This window comes from Saccostrea cucullata, unplaced genomic scaffold (genome assembly GCF_032062105.1).
Source record: "Saccostrea cucullata isolate Sc308-1 unplaced genomic scaffold, CSIRO_AGI_Scuc_v1 ctg2351, whole genome shotgun sequence".
Lineage (NCBI taxonomy): Eukaryota > Metazoa > Mollusca > Bivalvia > Ostreida > Ostreidae > Saccostrea > Saccostrea cuccullata.
The window spans coordinates 185001-205532 of record NW_026928083.1 but is presented as its reverse complement, the minus strand read 5'-3'; the positions used below and the strand labels follow the sequence as shown (position 1 = coordinate 205532).

General features: G+C 33.9%; 3 protein-coding genes across 3 annotated transcripts in view; 2 read left to right on the top strand and 1 right to left on the bottom strand.

Moving 5' to 3' along the window:
* Positions 1-118: 118 nt before the first annotated feature.
* LOC134276334 (uncharacterized) lies at positions 119-5915 on the bottom strand. Its single transcript, XM_062758595.1, has 11 exons — positions 5826-5915; positions 5436-5535; positions 4207-4382; positions 3965-4013; positions 3768-3855; positions 3496-3590; positions 3035-3312; positions 1586-2792; positions 1241-1352; positions 992-1071; positions 119-879 (listed from the first exon to the last, which is right to left on the bottom strand). The coding sequence occupies exons 1-11, from the start codon at positions 5891-5893 to the stop codon at positions 772-774; spliced, it is 2361 nt and encodes a 786-aa protein (XP_062614579.1). The 5' UTR covers positions 5894-5915; the 3' UTR covers positions 119-771.
* A 268-nt stretch (positions 5916-6183) lies between these two features.
* LOC134276343 (uncharacterized) lies at positions 6184-13849 on the top strand. Its single transcript, XM_062758604.1, has 4 exons — positions 6184-6563; positions 7313-7426; positions 10994-11071; positions 12863-13849. Exons 1-4 carry the CDS (start codon positions 6516-6518, stop codon positions 13484-13486), a joined length of 864 nt encoding a protein of 287 aa, XP_062614588.1. The 5' UTR covers positions 6184-6515; the 3' UTR covers positions 13487-13849.
* Positions 13850-17571: 3722 nt separating this feature from the next.
* The window catches only part of LOC134276337 (microphthalmia-associated transcription factor-like), a 26874-nt gene continuing 23913 nt past the window's right edge, over positions 17572-20532 (top strand). Inside the window, exon 1 of the mRNA XM_062758597.1 lies at positions 17572-18193. Within this exon, the coding sequence (XP_062614581.1) occupies positions 17706-18193 (488 nt within the window). The 5' untranslated portion in view covers positions 17572-17705. The remainder of the gene's footprint in view (positions 18194-20532) is intronic.

Here is a 20532-nt window from a genome sequence, read left to right as displayed (position 1 = left end):
AAATATAAAAACCAGGCTACAAAGTCACATTTTCTAAAATGCATCAAATGGTTTTGCAAACTCTTATATATAAAGCATTTTAAAAATTAGAAAAAACAAACACGAATTTAAACATTTAACAGTAACTTTTAATGGAATACAATCAAAACAATAATATAACAAAGAAAATTAACATCTTTTTCGTCACCTTGTATTTACATGAATCAAAACAAGAAAACCATCATGTACTTGGCATGTTTTTAAAACTATCACAGTTCCAACACATTGTTTACACGTCATAAAACAATATCACAGGCATCAGCTTTGATGATCATGGATCCACCATTGTTAAAAAAAAATAACAACAAAGTAATAATGAAAATTGATCAAATTAATACAGAGGAGTATTGCACACACATTGCATCGTTCTAGATATACATATGGCTCACACATGTACATGTCTTTTAGTCCTGTAACATATGAAGATGCTTAAGCTCTCCTTGAGAAAAAAAAACTGTATGAAATTCAATTGAATATCACAGTTCCGTGTTATTTATATATGGAAGTAAAAAAAGTAACACACACACACAATCACACAAACAATTTTTTTCATTTTCCGTGTAGTCTGTTTTAACAATATAAACTTTTCAATAAATTCATGTATTTCAAGGTAAAACTAACATATTGTCAGTACGTGTATATTTCATCATCTCTTTTGAGCTGATTTCCGAACTTGGGACTGTATTCCTTTCGAGTATTTCTGTATTCTATGGGACCACTCCAGTATTTCAATCACCTCCTTTTGAGCTGGTTCTGGATCCTATGGGACAACTCTAGTAGATCATCATCGACCTGCATCAGGTTCCTCTTATAACTCTCCTGTCTCTTAGTCAGAATGTCCTACGTTTACAAATTTGTCAGAGATAAAACTAAATGAATGCATGGTTTATAAATGAATTTTTATAATATGAAAATATCTTAGTTAAAGAAGTAATTCTCAAAAGGCATTTACCCCTCTGTTCACTTTCCATCCACTTTCAGATGGCTGGTATCCTGGAGTAGAAGTGATAGGTTTGGCCTTGGAATGGGAGTCTGCAAAACATATTTTTGAGGTAACCCCATTTTATTTCGTATATTTTCTCTTTTTTTTCTACTTAAAAATTAGCAAAGTTAATGGCTTAATGCTTTAACTACATTATATTATAGTATTTGACAACATATTGTAGTATTTGACAACATATTGAAGTAGATAAACATGTACATGTCCTGAAGTTGCTGAAGACGGACGAGGCGGGTGAATCTCGGCGAGATTTCCTTTTGATCATGATTTTAGTGATGGACACTGAAGGGGAGGAGTCTCTGCTCTCTTCAGACTGAAAAATCAATCATTCCTCCATATTATTAAATCATAAATTTTAACCAGTTACAAGATGAGGAGGTTAACATGTTACTGATTATATCCAACTGCAGTTTTTCATTAATCTAGAGCTAGAAAAGTTTCATGTACCTCTCTGAAAATGGCAATGACAAACTATGGTATCATTTTTTATGCAAGCCTCGATAGAAAATTTCACTACAGAAGTTGTGATCCTAGCGGTTAACTTACCACTTCTGTATCATTTTCCACCAGTTTTTCTCTTTTATTCATTCTAGAGATGGGATTTCCAAGTCCAGTTTTAGGAAAGTTTGAATTTTCTTCAGAAAATTGGAAAACATCAGCATCTTTACCAAACTTCTTTAATGGAGTTCTGACATTTGGTCTCACTGTTCCATAGTTATAAGTATGTTGCCTTGGAAGGTGACCATCAGCAGAAAGAGCAAAATTCTTTGACAAGCTAGTGTGACATTCATGGTTCTGTGTATTATATCGTGGTTTCTTGGCATAAGATGAAATAATGTCATCTTGTGATTCATTTGAAGAACATGACAATTGTTGACTATCAAAACAGTTCTGAGAGGCATATACAGGAATACTGTTGACAGGGATGTTTTCTGAACTGCTTTCCGAATTTTGTGAAAATTCTGCAATCCTCTGCGATCTCCTTTTGGGTGCCATGTTTCTAAACTTGTCATTTTTCCTGTCTGCTCTTCCTTGAGTCATTTGACCTCTGTCCCCTGCCTGGTAGTTTTCCTGGGATTCCTTCCCAATTCTGGACTGGCCCCTCCCCTGGGACTGGCCTTTCTCCTGGGGCTGTGGTAGAACTGTGGCAACAGGAGATGGGTTTGGTCTTTGGAAAAACGCTTTGCTTTGACTATGATTTCCGTTTGTGTCAGGAGACATAAAATCGTGTTGGGTAGACTTTTGTTTCCTTTCAGACTTGAACACAGAACTGGTTTCTTTGTGTGGATTGTCATAAAACTGAATTTGTTGAGGGTCCTGCTGTCTGATTTCTTTGCTCTCTTTCTGAACAAAACCAACTGGCTCTCTCCCGGTTTGTACTGGGGCAGGAGATCTACATTTCCTATCATTATAGGTCTCTGTGTAATCTCTGTGCTTTGCATGGAAGGAGTCCACAGATTCCCTGCTGGACTGGTTTCTGTGTGCCCTCTGTAGTTCAGATTTCAGGAAGGCCTTCAGCTCTTCTTGCTGCTCTTTCATTGTATCATGAAGGAAATCTCTCTGGATGTTGGCCACACTGTTAGAGGTATTACAGATGGTTTTGGTGGATCGGCTTACTTCACTCTCTATTTGTTTGCTAATGTCTCTGGTCTGCTCATCACTGCTCTTCGTGAACAAATCTTGAAAGAATTCTAGAGCCTCCATCTTCTGGATTTCTAATTCTCTTCTTATACATTTTATTTCTTCTGCAAAACTGCAATTATAAAAAAATTAAATTCTTTCATCTCACTCAAACTCTAACCTAACTTCTACAGATTTCTCATATAGTGTAATCAGGTATCATCTGATGTAAAATTTATTGGTTCTTTAGTCTTTTTATTATTGGTTTGTTCAATATCTTAATTGAAAAAGTTCTTGTACCTATTGCCGCAACCATTATCACTGACACAGTAATCTAAAGTTCAATTTACTTTATTTTATTGTAAACAAATGTACCTGCTGTTTTTCCCGATGTTCGTTGGCATGTTATCCAGTCTCTGTTGTAGTTGGCTGTGATTCTGGTTCCCGACATTCAGCTGGTTCTCCTGCCCCTGTAGTATCCTGTGCTGGTTCTCTGTGATGGCCTGGTTGCTGTCTATCAGAGTCAGGAGCTGTCTGTCCACGTGATCCCGGCTCTTGTGAATGACATCGGTCACTTTCTCCACTGACTGCTGACACCCGGCTTTCTGATGGTGATCCAACTGTTTCTGGAGGTCATCTATCTGTGCTTGTTTCTAATTGCAGAAAATTTGGATAATGAAACATGTCTCTTTTTTTATATACATACATGCACTAAGATATATATTCTGCAAGCTTTTGACATGAAACAGTTACTTATTTTGCTTCACAAATATTTGCATTGAACACCTTTGACGGTTTGACCCCATGGCTACTCTCCTTGATTAAGACAAATTTACCTCTTCTATGATTCCTTTCATTTCACCAATCTGCTGCCTAGCATCTTTTTGATCTTGAAAAGTCAGGATGATATTTTCAAACTGCTCTTGCAGATCTGTTTTCAAAAGATTAATGCATAAACATGGGATTTAAATTGGAAATTTTGGGAAATTTGAAAAATTTATTCCTCATTACAGAAAGCATGAGGTGTCATTCACCTGAATGATCTGCCTCTTACTGCACATTTAAAATGTTAATTGTCCTGCACTTTCATATATATTTTTATACTCACTGTCATTGATCAGTTTTGTTAAGGAATCTCCAAACATTTGCATGTGTTCTCCCAAGTGTTCTGGTATGACTTTCATGGCATTTTGAACCTAAATACATTTCATAATTTCTGTTTTATATAATGATAAAGGAAGGACATACAAATATTTAGCAACCAAGACATCCTGAAAAAATGATTTGATGTCTTAATGTACTAACCTCTTCTGAGCATTCTCTAACAGTGTGCGATATTGCCTGCATCAGCTCTCTGAAAATTAAATCGGTCAGAAATCATTTTAACTCAGAAAGAGGCTTAAACGTATGAAAATTTAATTAAAAGTTTAATTTTTTAACATTCAAGATCATCATGGCTTTTCTGAGGTTCACTCAAACACAATAAATAGCTATGCCGTAAGATCTAGACTTAACTGCTCTTTTCCCCTTGTAATAATTTTATTTACCTGTCTTCATTTTCCTTTGCTTTGAGTCTGTTGTTCTGGTATTGCTGTTGGAACTTTGGGCGCCCTGGGGCTGAAGACACACTGGAGATAGGCTTCATCAGAGAGGCCAGGTTCTTGTTACTGCTACTCTGTGGTGTGTTGTAACTGTCAAACATTTTCCTTCCTTGGGACAACTGCTATTAAAATATGATATATATATTTCAGTGGTTTCCTAACGGAGCTGATCTATGCACCTCAAACCGCTCCAAAAATTTGCCCAATATTATAATGTACAATTTACGGAACAACTTTACTTTACCGGTCCCCAGAAAAACGCGCTAAAATGTAGTGTCGCCAAAGGCGACTTCAGTATATATGAGATCGCGTGAGCGATCGAAAAAAATTTTAAATACGAGGTTTTTTGGCCTTTTGACCCCAAAATTGAATTAAAAGTTTAATTATAAGTTTAGTTTAAAACTTTGTTTTTAAACAAAGTTTTTAACCTTGTTCTCTGAAAAAAATTAATAAAAAGTTGTTTATTCATGGAAAAAATCGACAAAGAATAATTCTGAACGAAGCGCATGCGGCGCATGCTTAGTGTCATTTCTTTCGGACTTAGCCATGTGAACAAACGAAGGAAATGCCTATGAATCTGAATTATGATCTTGAAAAAATTACAGAAACAACTTAATTTCTTAATTTAACTAAAAGAAGGATTCACTAACCCTAATCCATCGTATGGTATGCAAGGACTAAGACGTTCAGACGAAATCTCCAGGGCAGATGCTAAACTAACCCTTATCTGTCGAATAATGTGCGAGGACTAACCCTAATCTCTCGGATAGGCGCAAGACTAACCCTAATAGGCTTCATACAGAGAGGACTAACCCTTATCTCTCAGGAGGGTGCAAGACTAACCCTAATCAGTCGAATAGTGTGCAAATTTAACCCTTATCAGTTGAGTGACGTAGTTGTTATGTCATAGTCCAATGAGCGTGAGGATTTCCTATCAGAGCTGATCTATGCACCTCAAACTGCTCCAAAAATTTGCCCAATATATGTATAATTTACTATTGATTCAATAGAAAATAAAAGTGATTTTTGATGTACTCTCAAAAATATCATCTATAGATGCTTTTTTCATATATGATATCAACAATAAATATTTTTCTCCAATGACTCCAACTCAAAGACTTCTTATTTTCTTCAAATTATAACTTTTTAATTTTTCGTTCATTATTGACCTCTACCTCAGATGAACCATTGCTCAAGTTGAATCCCTCCAGTCCCTGTGAAAATTCTTGTGACTGAGTGGAGATCTGCTGGAAGCTGGACTTATCATTCTTCTGACTGTTAATGTAAAATAAAGACTCTGAGACACAAGTAACTTATCAAAAAATAAAGCACTTCAAGCAACTTTAAAAATTCATAACCCAATAATCCCAAAATCAGAGAATGGGTTCATGAATTATAAATAGTTATATTAATCATTAAAACTTGATTTTTTGACTTTCTGGAAATGTGTTTTACTATCTTAATTAGGCTAACTTAATATAAGCTTCACACACTTAGTAAAATAAGCAGTTGGAAATTAACTTGGTAATCAATAACAGTGTAATAACTAAAAAGCAGAATTATACCTTTTGTGTCCACCATACAGAAAAAGGTCTCTTCTTGAAACATGGTTTGAAAACATGCTTTTCTTCATTTTTTTTTCCTCCTTGGTTGAAAACAAAAATTGAGTAGATCGGAAATTTTATAGATCTACATAAACATTTATCATAAAAATGTGTTATAGAAAACATCTAAATATATGCAGATAATTTTTAAAATATTACAATAATAACCAAAGTCTTTGTCATGAAATTTTCATGACATAAAAAACACCCACAACCACCACTCCCAACCCCCCTTTTTAAAGTTTTTTGTACTGGCGACTTTACCATTTAAATAAAATACTTGATAAATTATTTTTTAAATAAAAAAGAAATATATAAACCTGTTGTAATTATTATTTTTTCTTCTTATCTCTTCGTTATATGATGCAGACAGCGCAATATATTTCATTTGCACAGCAGACGAACTGTCACCGGAAGTGATGTTTGTCAAGCACCTTGTGCCCATTGTAAGGACAAATTTCATTGGATAATAACGATGAGTAGCTACGGCCAACTGGATGTGTTTACATCGCCATTGCAGTAGTCGGTGCACTTGGATACTCGATATTTTTTGCCGATAAAAAAAGTTGAAGTGTTATATTTGAAAGTTCAAAAAGAGATAAGTTGTTTTGAAGGCTTAATGCTATGCATTCAACGTAAAGGGCTGGGTTAATGGTGAAATCAGATATGACCTGCGCAACAGAAGTTGTAGGCAGCTGGGTAAGATGATAATTAGCCTAATTAATAAGATAATTTAACGCTTCATCACAGTCTTAAGGGCAATTTTGGGCAAAAAATAATTTGATGTTTATGTTGTCGTTGTTCTATAAGTGCAATCTTTTAATTTATCCTCATCATGGGCGATACAGTTACTCGAGACAGCTTCCTTTATTCAGTCAATGAGTGAATGACATGACAATGGTAGTCAGGCATGGTGCCCCACATGGCAAATATAGTGGAAGGGGGTGGGACATTCTGTACTTATAGGTTGAAACACAGAATTCAGGCCAGGGGAATCAACATGCAATTAAAGCATAGGTGAATATATATAGTATAAAGGAATTATCTGTTTATGCTGGAGACAGAGAGGCTGAAGTTCCAAATGAATGTTGGTTGAATGAATGTGTGTATGGTAAATAGGAGGGACAAATACATGTACATGTAGTTTCACCAATTTCAATTTCCAGTTTAGAGGTTCTGCATGTCATAAAAGAAAGGGTTTGTCATAAAGCTGAAATAAAAAAAAACTTAAATGTTATTTTTTAATCTTAATTAATTACTATACAGAATGCAACATCTCTGTCACATTGAGATTTATTAGGAATTTGATAACACCTCTGTCCCTAGGGGTATTTCTTATCATATTAATTCATTTCTTTTAGTCAGGGGAATTGCATTAATATTGCATTAATATGTACATATAAGTTGGCATTCTTAAATGCTCTTACTTTTAATTTCCTACATTTCAGTTTCCAACTGGTTATTACGGCCATTTCCGCAGTAAGACTAGAAATGATTTTGTTTGTGAATACAGGCAGCTAGCAAAGCCACAGCCTCCAAACAAGTTCTTCAACAGATCAAAGGTAGTATAAGTAATGTTCTCAGTATACTTCTGATTTGTTGCAGTGATTTTATCGTACATGTTCAGAGCATGATTTTTTTTAACTAGATTTTCATTTTCCATGATTTTTTTTCTATATTCCTGGTGATTATTTTCCCCTTAGGGGATAGTTGTCTGTTGATTTTTAGAAATATTTAGCTTTAATATGCATCCTAATAGACATTTGATTCAGTGACGTCTAAATTCTTGGTTACACTGTTATCTAATTTTATTTGTAAAGGGGAACAAAGTTTTTAACAATTAAAAAAAATTAATATTGAAAGCTATTTATATCTAAGCTGACTACTTTTGAATATCACTGCAGAACTTCATATAAAGTAAGATGCCTGTTTAAGTGAGCCAGTTTAATTTACAACTTTAAAAGGGGGAATTTTAAAGTAAATTTATACAGTAATTTAGTTCGGTAGCAACGATGCAGAGTTTTCTCTGTGTATTCTGCTCTGTGTACATAGCCATAAAAATCTGCTCTCAGGGACAGGTAGACAAATTATCTACTGTTAGTTAGACAATGTCTGTGATATATTCTTCAGAACGTTGTAATTTTAGTTTTTATAAAAGAATGTATGATCTAACTAATCACTGCGTAAATGTCAAAGCAAACATTGTCAATGCAAAATTTGTAGCTGAAATTGTTTAATAGGTTCTTTGAGTTAACTATTACATGCAAATGAAGAAATTGATGATTCTGGCAGCTTTTTCAGACCGCACAGATCACATAAAGAATATTTTATTGCAATTAATAGATGTCAAATAAAGTCAAATAAATTCAGCAGTTACTGTGAATAAGCTCTTGCATATTGTGAAATCATGTCAGAAAATAACGGTTTTAATAGAATCAAAACTTTTAAAGGCCAGCCATATTTATAAACATAATAAAACTGTTTTGTTTGTACATAAAGAGAAACTGTCAAAAATTTAAAAGTAATAAAGTTTATATTCACATATAGGGGGCCTATTTTGATTAATTGTTGACGGAATTCCTTTGGAAAATTTGACTTCTTGGTTTGCGTGGAAATGCAATACCTATGACATTGTTGCACATCCCTTAAATATACGTTTTGATCATTTAGATAGATTCGTTTGTTCAATGTGTTCAAGGGATTTAAACTTTTATGTGGAAAACTGGTATATCGCATTTGTTATTTTGATGTTACATGTAAACACGGTAACCCGGTGATATGCCTGAGTGTATACTAGTATTTGTTTGTATTAAAGACATATTCCCGGAGACACAAAAAAATTGAATGGAGACTTTTATGTCATTGTATTCAAATGTTACTCCTATAAGAGCTGACAATTCAAATAAGATCACAATATGAGGCAATAGGAATAACCATAAAATCGATATTTGGAGAATTTGGGCTGTTGAGGAGTTAATATAGTGACCAAAGGCCTATAGATCATCAATGCATACATTGTTTATAATGGATGTCACTTACATTGTATTTGATGTATTGATTTCAAATGTTTGTTTTTGAGTTCATGAATAATTTATCTCTTGTTTACACAGTCTATTTTGTTGAAAAAGTATTTAGAAACTTGTTACTATCAATTTCCATAACTTGATTGTTAATGAAGTATTTATAACATAGTTTGAACAGAAGAGAAAGATCTAATTTATCAAAACTTGCTTTTCATTTTTCTGAATATCTGAAGGAGGACAGAAAATTGTGTTAATTTATACAATATTTTTCTATCATTTAATACTGTACAGTAACTGTACACTATATACTGTATACTGTACAGTAATGTCTTAAGAGCTCAATTCACTGCAACATTTATTTTCTCCAAAAGCAATTCCGCAATTTTCTGCAACATTGCAGATATAAGGGAGACATTTAACTGTCAGGCAAAGGCCTCAAGCTGTCCCGAGACACAGAATATTCTTACTAAAATATTCGTTGTACCTGAAGGGATCTAAATTTCTGGGAAGTTTTGAAATGTCACTAGGTGTTGGCCCCTGTTCCCCCAAAAAATAAAAAATAAAAGTTTTATTCGTAAATTTATTTTGACAATTAATTGGTACCCCTCCCTCTCTACCTAAAGAAATGCTTAAGGTCCGAACCTGTATATTAAAACAGAATTTTCGTTAGTATACTCTCTAATGTTATACCTTAGATCTAGTGGATTGTGTCCTGCAAAATATGCCATTGACTTTATAGTTTAATAAAATCAAATTAAAAACGCTTGATAGAGAATGGTTCAATAAAATTTAAATCTCTTTCTATTGAAAAGGTTAAAAACTAAACATTAATATTTTGAAAGTAATGTTTATCTTTTTAAATATCACTTTGATTGTGAAAAGAAAATCTGTTTATTGAAAAATAAAGGAATCTTAGGAACTACACGGGATCGTCATTTGCATTTTCAAGTGTACAGTGCTTAAAAACTAGCACCTAGATATGACATTGTGAAGTAGCAGACCTATCTCCTAGGCCTGGAGATTACCAATCAATACAGGGTATTAGAATAGCTCAGTAGCCCTCGAGTTTACTTTCTTTACAAAGCACTATGACAGGCTCCATTTTACTCTTATCCAAGTGCTCGCTATTTGATTAGGACAACTTTTATAATAGATTTGCCCCCGTATTTACTTGGTATATATGTGCGCTATGTGTGGGGTTTTCTCAGAGGCTAATCAGACATAGGTACGAATTACATTACAAGTGTATAGACAGCTAATAGCGACAGAATAGAGGCTGCTATTTAAGTTTTTTGAATCGAGATTAAATGCTTGACAGACCTATCTATTTTGTTTGTTTGGTTTTAAATTGCAAAATATATTTGTGCACTGAACATTTTATTTGTTTCATAAAAAAACAAGTTAATTGTTGTTGAAGACAGACCTGTGTCTTATAATGTTTGTGATATGTTATTGACTTTAAATGTCTGGTGAATTAGCCGGTCCTCAGAAACAGTTTCTGGATGGATGGACAAAAACACCTATTATAATAGTCAGACAATTATTGGATGCATCAAGTAGCTTAGTAAATAAATGGAATTTTATACCCTCCTGCAGGAACGTGCCTCCAACGAAGAACAAGTTTTCTTTTCTACACATTAAAAAAAAATACTCAATCAATATTACATGTACGGTAGTTTATTTTTCACAACATGTAGTTTGTATCAGCTAGGTGATTATTAGAAAAGAGAAAGGAAAAAAAATAGGGTTGCAGACTTATTAAGCACTTCAACCCTACCTTGAAATTAAAGTTAAAACGAGTAACTTAATGACAAAAGGCCAAAATCACAATCATTTTCTTTTTTTAACTCAATCAACTGCATGTAAACTTTAATTTTAGTATGATTTAATATATCTGTTGAGGCAAAACTTGTCCATACATGTATCATAGAAGAAAACAATTGAAGCAAACAAAATTAACCTGATGGCATAAATCTCAGTTTTATTTAATATTCTAGAAACATTGCATGATACATTTAACATACCATTGAACTTTATTTATTATATTGGAGCAGCATGTTCATCAGAATTATACGTTTATAAAACGATATCCTCTTTTTACTTCAGCAACCTACAGCTAGACACGTTTTTTCTAACCACGATAACAGAGAATCATTCCTGAACGATGCACTGTACTTTGAACAAGTGAGTACATATCATTATTAAATTAGATTATCAACTAAAAAATTTATTTGATTTTTAGCTCACCTCAACGAAGTTGGGGGAGCCCTATCCGGCGTCCCGGGTTAAGGTTAAGTTTTTTGGAGCAGTTTTCTTTTTAAGTAATGTCCTATATTGATTAGACATGCATGGAAGATGGTTCTAGTGTGTTTCATTGTACCAGTCAAAGTTTCAGATGCTGCAATTTTAGCAAAGGAATGACCAGGTTAATGTTTTTGAAGCAGGTTAACATTTTTGGTGCAGTTTTTGGTGTAGGTTTCATTTCCAAGTAACTATAAGCCCTATGTTAACCAAACTTGCATGGATGATACATCTAAGGATGCATACTACCGGGCTTGCTTCGGATGCTGAATCTGACCTACTTTTTCCGTTGAGTGAACAGGTTAAATTTTTTTGGTGCAGGTTTCATTTCCAAGTATCTGTAAGTCCTATGTTGACCAAACTTGCATGGATGATACATCTAAGGATGGATACAACCAGGCTTGCTTCGGATGCTGAATCTGACCTACATTTTCCGGTTGAGTGAACAGGTTAAAGTTTTTGGTGCAGGTTTCATTTCCAAGTAACTATAAGCCCTATGTTGACCAAACTTGCATGGATGATACATCTAAGGATGGATACTACCGGGCTTGCTTGTGCTGAATCTGACCTACATTTTCCAGTTGAGTGAACAGGTTAAAGTGTTTGGAGCAGGTTTCATTTGCAAGTAACTTTAAGCCCTATGTTGACCAAACTTGCATGGATGATAAATCTAAGGATGCACACTACCGGGCTTGCTTCGGATGCTGAAACACACATTTTCCGGTTGAGTGAACAAGTAAAAGTTTTTGGTGCAGGTTTCATTTCCAAGTAACTATGAGTTCTTTAATGACCAGTCTTGCATGGATGATACATCTATATGCATACTACCAGGCTTGCTTCGGATATCTGATACATTTTGTGGATGAGTGAAAATGTTAGTTTTTGATGTATGTTTCATTTCCAATTAACTATGAGCCTTATAATGTGCAAACTTGCATGGACAGGATGCACACTAATGGACTTGCTTCGGATGCTGAATTCGACATATATATTTTTCAGATAATAGACCAGGTTAAAGTTATGGTTGCAGGTCTATTACCAAAAAACTTTAAGGCTTTTATAACATTGTTTAAACCAAACTTGCACAAATGTTGCATCAAGAGATGAAAACTCAAATTTGCTTTAGATGCTGAATTACATTTTCATGAAGAAGAACTACTTTAAATTTTTTATGTTGGTCTACTTCAAAGTATCAGATCAAAATTGCTTAGATATTTTCATTTTTGGAATGTACATTTTTTGTTGGTTAATTGTGTGACTTTGCCTTATTTAAAGACAACATTCGTTGAGGTGAGCTCTGTAATCTCTGATTACCTATGTTTATCTTTGTAAGAGTTTGAATTCAGGTAAAGTGTTATCATTAATTTTAATTATTTTCATGAACTTCAAGGTCATGCATTTGTAAGATTGAAGTCTTTGAGAATTTGTTTCAATCATTCATTTGATTAAAATCAATTTCTGAGAAAAATCATACAATGCAGATTTACTGATTGACTTTGTTATTTTGAAGTATCAAGTTTTTCAATATTTTTGATAACTAAAAATGTCTTTAAATGAATCTTAATAATGTTTATGATCATGGCTATAATGGTATAATGTATATAGTATATACTATACTTTATACCATTATAGCCAAAATATTGCAGAGAGTGAAGTTGTTTTCTGTGATTTCAGGGCTTAGGACGTAAGAGGGCACCCAACAGAGCCTATAGCTTCAAGCAGGACTTTATCACATGGATGCCAGAAAGGGAATATGTTCAGCGAACGATGCGGCCTCTGGTATCAACATACAAAACGGACTTCAAAACCTCAAAAAGTGTACCTCAGATTTATGTAAAGAAACCCCCCTCCTCTTTTGAAGGGGTAACCACTTCATACAGATACGCCCATGGCAGTGAAACCGCTAACCCAAACAAAAAAATAATCAACTGTATGAACAATGAGGCGCTTAAACTTAGTTTGTTAAATAGGAAAAACCGTGCCATGTCTGCAAGGGGAACAGTGCGGGAAACCGTGGCCTCCTGCATGAACTGGTACAACCCAGCAAGAGATCGCCCCAAAACCGCGGTGCAGAACGAGTCGGCAGCAACTCAGACGACGGTGTTTCAGCCCCACCCTCCCTCCGAACCCGCCCCCCACAGAGTAGAGACCGCCCCACCCGCAGCACCGGAAAGGCAGGAAACAATGGCACCATCCCGAGAGGCCACCATGGTTCAACCGGAACCGGTACGACAACCACAACCGACTATTGCATGGGCACCACCTCAGCCAGCCGCGGTAGAAGTGGCGTGTGCATAAAACAAGTGAATAGGACTGTACATGTAGATGGCACACTTACTCAAAGACCAGTCCCCTGTTAAGGCTTAATGGGCAGAATAAATGTTGTTTTTATCTAATCAGATGTTAAGTGTGGTAGCTTATGTCTGTACTTGAAGATTTTTATATACCAAAGTACGCTGTAGTTTCAGAAAAAAATTTATTTTAAGAGTTATTCATGAGCATTTCTCCTTTTTTAAATTCAATATATTACATGAAACTCATGTACTCATTACTCAGTTGTATTTATGGTAATTGTGTTTTCCTTATGTGTGGCGTTCCTTAGTCCGGTCAGAGCAATATAAATTCTAAAAGACTGCTGATACTTTTTTCGAAGAATTGTATTTTTATATAGAGCTTATAATTTGTTAAGAGAAGGAATAAACTCTTCAGAAAGATTTTTTCCCTCAGAAATAATAATGATTTTATAATTAGGTTTCAATTTGACTAATTTTGAAATTATTTTATATGTATATGGAAATACTTTTTGACATATTTGTAAAAATTACAAATTAAAGAAAAATTAGAAATAAATCAAGTCAGCACAGGCAATGTCTTACAAACATTATCTCCCTTTCTGTAAATACCAGTAGTGTAGCATTTGTCAAAGTGTTTCTATTTTTGTTGCATTATAAAACATGACCAAATTTTAAAAAAGGAAAGAAAAGTAGCAAAGTTCTTGAAGAAGACTTGTGTGATGTAACATGCTTTGAAGTGAGGTTAGGACATCTTTTGTTTTTTGTTATATATATATTGTCTAACATTGAACAATGTAGCTGCTGAATTGTCTGTTCTCTTTATGTGTTCTAGGTCGTGAGCAACATTGTGGATTCATTCATAGATCTGAGTTTTTTGATCCGTGTGCAGTATTCATTTCATTCTCAAATAACACAGAAATGTTAGTGTGCTTATTATTTAACAAAGGGGTATACAAAGAACATTTGTAAATGTTAATTTGTCACAAAATATGAAAGTAACAAAAAAGTCATTGTTATTTAAGTACAAAATAAAGACATAAGTGTTAAAAGTCTAATGACATAGAGGTCGTCTTTTATGTCAGTGTATAAAAAGGTGAGATATGACATTACTGAAAATGTGGGCTTTCAGATTTTGATGACATAAACTCAAGCTTTTGATAATTAGAAAACAAAACTAAATTTTATCTGTACTAAATGATTGCTGTCAAGTATGAATTATACATTTTGTGACACTTATTATGGTGACATAAAAATAAACATGACAATTTATGGAAAGTCCAACTATAATCAGTAGATTATTAGTAGCTAGCAAGTACTTTATTTCTTTCTGTATGATTTGCTCAACCCTGCTAAAAAAGTATTAGATATATTAATTAGTTTTGATTCACACCATGCATAGAGAGCTTATGAATTATACAAACTGTTTATATACTCATTTTTGTTGCACACAGTTTAAGCTTTTATTAACAAAACAGCCTTTTAGCAAATTCCGTCCAAAGGATTTTTCATATGTATTTCAAGAAATGTTTTTTCTTTTGTTTTTTTCTATTTGTTTTCTGTTTTTTCTTGTATCGATAATCCAATATTTGTTCTAGATATTGATAGTACTGCAAAGCCATTTTCTTTCATCAAGGAACATGTGCATGTATACACATGATAGAAGAATGAACTGACATTATTTAACTTCAAAATATTAATCAGATTCTCTAAGGCTTTGGTGCACGTTAGTATTACATGTATTGCAGTATTAAAAGAAGAGTATTGCTTTTGTTTTTAAATTTTCTATATATAACCTTTATTCATTTGGTTTTTTTAAAGACAGATAAATTATGAGTTCTGTATTATCCCAAACAAATAATGTAGAAATCTGTGTTAGAGTGAAATAGATTATTTTAATAAGAATGACATGATTCTTATTGATCTGAAACTCAACTTGTAAAAATATTGTAATATGTATAAATAACAATAGGATGTTTGCATTTATTTTATTTCTCTTTTTATTATTTTTTTTAAATTTATTTTTTTGCTTACTTTTTTTGCTGTCTGATGTGAAATGTTTTCTGTAATAAAGCATGGCTGTGATGTAGTAGAGATTTTAACATTGTAGAATATTTTATAAAGTCTCACATTTTCATGATAATATATTTATGTAAGATATATTCAGAGGTTTATATATATGTATGTTAATCAAACACTCTGCTGGGTTGTGGGTGACATTTTGATATTTATTTATAGATTAGAAACCACATCTTTCCTAAAAAAAAAAAAATCCTCAAAATTGTAAGAAATTTATGAATGATTTGTCAACTGAAATAAATAAATAAATCAAATTATGTACTTTTAATAATTTTTTTTTAAAAAAAATTATCTTTATTAATGCTTTGTTTAAAAAATATATATAAGTACAATTAAAGACAAGTTTGAAATGTGAAAGATTTGTTTGGCATTTTTAATTTGTATTGAGAATGAATTATATGGTTATGCAAGGCTTTAAGCAATATAGGAGAGATTATTAAAATTAGAGCTTAAATGTTTAGATTTTGTTGTATTGTTTTCTTTCTAAGAGGAAATTGTACTTGAAACTATACCCTCCCTGGCTGATGATGACATCATTTTGCACTTCTTGTGACTTTAATACATATGCATTAAAACACTCAGTAATTACATTTATCAGTTTATGTACATGTAATGCAAAGTCATTTTACAAACTAAGGGAAGTAGAACAAAGAGGATTTTTATTTCAATTTTTGTTAGAATCATAGGTTTTAATCAAAAGTTTTAATGCATTTTCATATTGTTATATTAACTGGAAATTAAAACAGAAAAGAGTACGAACAGCTAGTGATCTATCTCAAAAGAATCTATAATCTTTTTAGTATGAAGAGGTCGTAAAAAACTAGCCCTGGGAAATTCCAAATATGGGATTAGGTGCCTAGGAGGTGTTAGCATTCCTTGCTGATCGTCATCAGTCACATAAACTATATTCTGTGCAACTTTGCATAAATCTTGGTTTCATTTTTTTAACCAGAAGCTTGAAGAAAAGCTTGAAAAACATCATATTGCATACTTTAATATTTCCCTAGTTGTTGCTCCATACAATGTATCAAATCTGGTCAAACTTCAGATGTACCCTTGGTACAATATTTCTATGGCAGAGAGCCTGAGAGCATTATTATGTTTCTTGTGTAGTCTGTATCGTACGTCTGAATTGTACGTATAACTATTGAAAACAGGACGTAGTCTCCTATACTTGGCGGGGAGGAGGGGGGTATGGAAAAAAAATCAAAATACCTAAAAAAAAAAAATCAAACATTAATGCAAAAAAGAAAAGGAAACTCTCCTCAAACTCAAAAATCTATTTCGTGGGAAAGAAAGGGGGTTGTTAGGTTTCATTTTCTTTTTCAACCTAATTATTATTTCTAATACATTAATAAATTACAATTACTTCACAGTGCTACAACAAAAAGTGGTGGGAGGGGGAGCAACCAGCCTTCCAGTTAAAATTTTCAGTGCTGAAAGTTACGTTCAGGAAAAAAAGTTGGGGTCCGGTGGTAGGGGGGGGGGGCACACTGATACTTCGGGCCTGGAATAGGATTGTGTTTCCAGTGGGAGGTGCTGCAATTAAGATATGTCGCACGTGTCCATTCTACATTGCTATACATGTACATGTATGTCCAGTGTCCTTGAATGTTAGGACACTGAGACCTGTTGAACATTATTGCTATAACTACGTCCTGTGGCTCGCCGTTTCCTTTTTGTCTCTGTAACATGTCTAGCTTATACTAATTGATAATCTTACGACTCCCCCTTAGCAAGGATAGGTCGAATAAGTATTTCCTAGCTCGGGCGGAATATTTAATCGGATGCGTATGAAGATGTACTCCGGATATTCTCTTAACTCAATTCTGAAAGAGCACTTTATCTCCTGTCTTACACTCGATACTATATGTAATGCAAGGTGCTCTGCCATATTACAGATTACATGTGCCTAAGTATACTGTGTGTTTAAGCTCATTGAATAGACTTGCAAAGACGGTGTGTATAATGCAAAGTAATTGAGCACTGCATTGTTATCTTTAGTTACTATAATATAATCATTCGATAAAGATGACCGATAGGAAATTGTAGTTCGTGTGATCTACCGATGTCAACAGAGGTATAATCTGTACACGTAGTACGAAAGGGGGCGTTTCCCGCATGGCGTTGTTTTGATATATATAAGCATGGGCACGATGGGGGACTATGGCGACATCGGACTGGATCTGAGGGTCCCCAAGATGTCACCGGACTCGGACGATCCGGAGCAGTGCGACAGTCGGACGGAATCGGAGGCGGAGCAGGTCGGCAGGTTCCTGGTGGATGGAAGTCCGATCAAATTAGAAAGACATGAAAGCGATACGGAATCGGACAATCCTGGAATGTACGATAATCAACATATCGATGAAGTATCGGATGCTGATATCGATATAAAAGTGTGTTATCCCAACACTGAATTCTATAGCTTAGATTCTCATAATAATGAAAGTGACGATGTCTCGGAGGAGTCTGAGAAATCCGATGACTTTGCGATGACAAACGACGATAAGTCGGTTGTGGTGATTAGTGGCCGTAGACAGAGTGGGGAGGGAGGGAGGAAGATCCAGTTAAGGAGTTTATTGGACACCCGGGTCAGCAGAGGGGGCAAGGTCGAGAAGGTCCGGGTCATCAAAAGGTAAGGAGGAAATTTATTTTAAATATTGTACGCTGTATTTTAAAACCTCAGAAAAAATCAAATTGTCACCAAAGATTACTGCATTGCTTTAATTAATAATAGGAAAGCGGGGGTTGGAGTTAAATCTATTGGACGATTGACACTTTTATCTATCTAATGTGGTTTCGGTGTCTTGCATCTGTACAAACACGGATGATTTACTGAGTATAATGCATGACCTTATGCTAAAGAGACTGACCCTCCTAGCTGAATAGAAATGGACTAGTTTCTGCATTTCACCTTCACTATGAAGTACATATACATGTACCTACGTATCTGACGTTTTTCAGGCTTTTTCTACGATTTTGATATTACGTGCCAGTTTTCCTGGCACGTAATATATCAAAATCGTAAAAAAGCCTGAAAAACGTCAGATATTTCGGACTATACTCGTACGTACGTTACGAAAATCGTATATTTTCAAGTCATGTAAATCTAAAGGATCTAGTAACCTTTTGATCAAAATAATGCAAACGTTGTATTTGCCTTCCAATTACCAATCAACAAAAAGCATTCCAAAATCTGATTTTTTTTTTTGTTCAAAAGCACTGGTTTTAATTAATTCTTAACAAAATTTACTCAGTTATCACCTAAATGTGTAAAACTAAATCACTTGAAAAAGTCTAGGTGAGAGCGATTATTCTATTTTATCAAAGGATATCGAACGAGATCAGTTGACCTCCAGTTGAATTTAAGTTTGCCATCGGTAAGGGGGGGGGGGGGCTTATACGTTTTTGGTCGTATTACATCTTCTTTTGCAAGCAGTATGATGATTAAAAATAAAAATAAAATGCCGGTTCACATATATACACTACTTGAACAAATATTTGCTTTGAGATCAGTCTGCTTTTACAATGATATATTGTTTGCATATGAAGAACCGGAATTATTAAATATATCATAAAAATAAGAAACATTAAAAGTAATCCTAGATGTTTTTGTCAAGGATAAAGTTGAGTTGGCCCTTTACGATACAAATGCATATAGAGTATAGTCATGGACTCATCAATCTTATTTTAGCGCAATTTTTGTTATGATACAATCTTCAATTGCCAATGAGTATGCATGACTAAATTGGCAAAAATTGTTAGAGCCCAATGAGCTGCAACTTTGATGTCAAAATTTTCTGTTGCAAAATTGTCATTAACTATTTCAAGGACACAGGGAAAAAACATAATTTGTAAACTGCTGTTTATATTTGTAATAGAAGATCTCCACAAGCTCTTAATGAAACAAAATTACATTTGTATACATTATTGTCGTCCTGTACAATATTTATTTTTCTGATACTAAATATTTGATTGTACAAAGGTCTTTCTTTTGAAAGGATTTAATACTAGTACTTGATTTTAGACTAATTAATCATAAAGGTTTAAATAACTTATAAATTATAATGACATATTTTAATAGGAAAAAAAATCTCAAAAAAAGCAGCTCATATTTCTGTACTTTGAAAGACAGTATTTTCGTAAACCTCAAAGGGCCAGTCTTTTAAACTTAACAAAATAGGAAAATGATAACAGATACCAAAATATTGGAATTCAAGTTTTTGTGTCTAATAAAAATTATGAGGCTGGAGGGGGGGGGGGGTTATACACATTCCATTCGTCACGTGCCTGTGGACTGGGCTCCTGTGAAAAATTAATGCTGCAAGAGGGGCTCACGAGACCAATATCTGTAATAAAAAATCAATTATTAATTTGTGGGTTTTTTTTTCAGTTCCATACCCCCCCCCCCTTCGCAGGACACCTATATATGCATCCACTAAATTCAAAAAGATGATTTGGCTACCATAGAAAGAAAAAAATAAGAAGAGTTCAGATAATATTGTTTTTTTTATAGAAAAGAGTTTTCCTACCCTCCAATCGTCCTCTGAGTCTGAGGTGAAAATGACAAAAGGTGAAGATAACGAACAGTGATCACTCTCAAAAAAAAAAAAAAATCTGTGGAAAGAGCATATAAAAGATGAACCTCTGGAATTTTAGTCTTTGAACCTCAATACACCACAGGCTCTTGACGTTTTAAACCTTTCTTTTCATAAATAACAAGATGTGTTTGTGAAACACTATGCGCCCAGCAGCAACCAAGTTCAAAAAAACTATTTTTAACAGATAATTCAAAGTCAAGGTAACAAGGTCATGACCTTGGTGTCATTTGAAAGAACTTTATTAGTGAAGTATGCATATCAAATATGAAGTCTCTATCTCTCATGGTTCAAAAGTTATGGTGAAAGTTCGTAAAAACTATTTTTAGCATATAGGTTACAATCAAGGTCACAGGGTCATTGACCTTGGTGTCAT

Coding starts and splice junctions, on each gene's coding strand:
- LOC134276334 (XM_062758595.1), bottom strand. CDS start 5,893: ATGAAGAAAAGCATGTTTTCAAACCATGTTTCAAGAAGAGACCTTTTT. Junction 3,856..3,964: donor TTAGAGAATGCTCAGAAGAG/GTTAGTACATTA, acceptor AAATGTATTTAG/GTTCAAAATGCCATGAAAGT. Junction 3,313..3,495: donor TGAAAGGAATCATAGAAGAG/GTAAATTTGTCT, acceptor TTCTGCAATTAG/AAACAAGCACAGATAGATGA.
- LOC134276343 (XM_062758604.1), top strand. CDS start 6,516: ATGGTGAAATCAGATATGACCTGCGCAACAGAAGTTGTAGGCAGCTGG. Junction 6,564..7,312: donor CAGAAGTTGTAGGCAGCTGG/GTAAGATGATAA, acceptor CCTACATTTCAG/TTTCCAACTGGTTATTACGG. Junction 11,072..12,862: donor ATGCACTGTACTTTGAACAA/GTGAGTACATAT, acceptor CTGTGATTTCAG/GGCTTAGGACGTAAGAGGGC.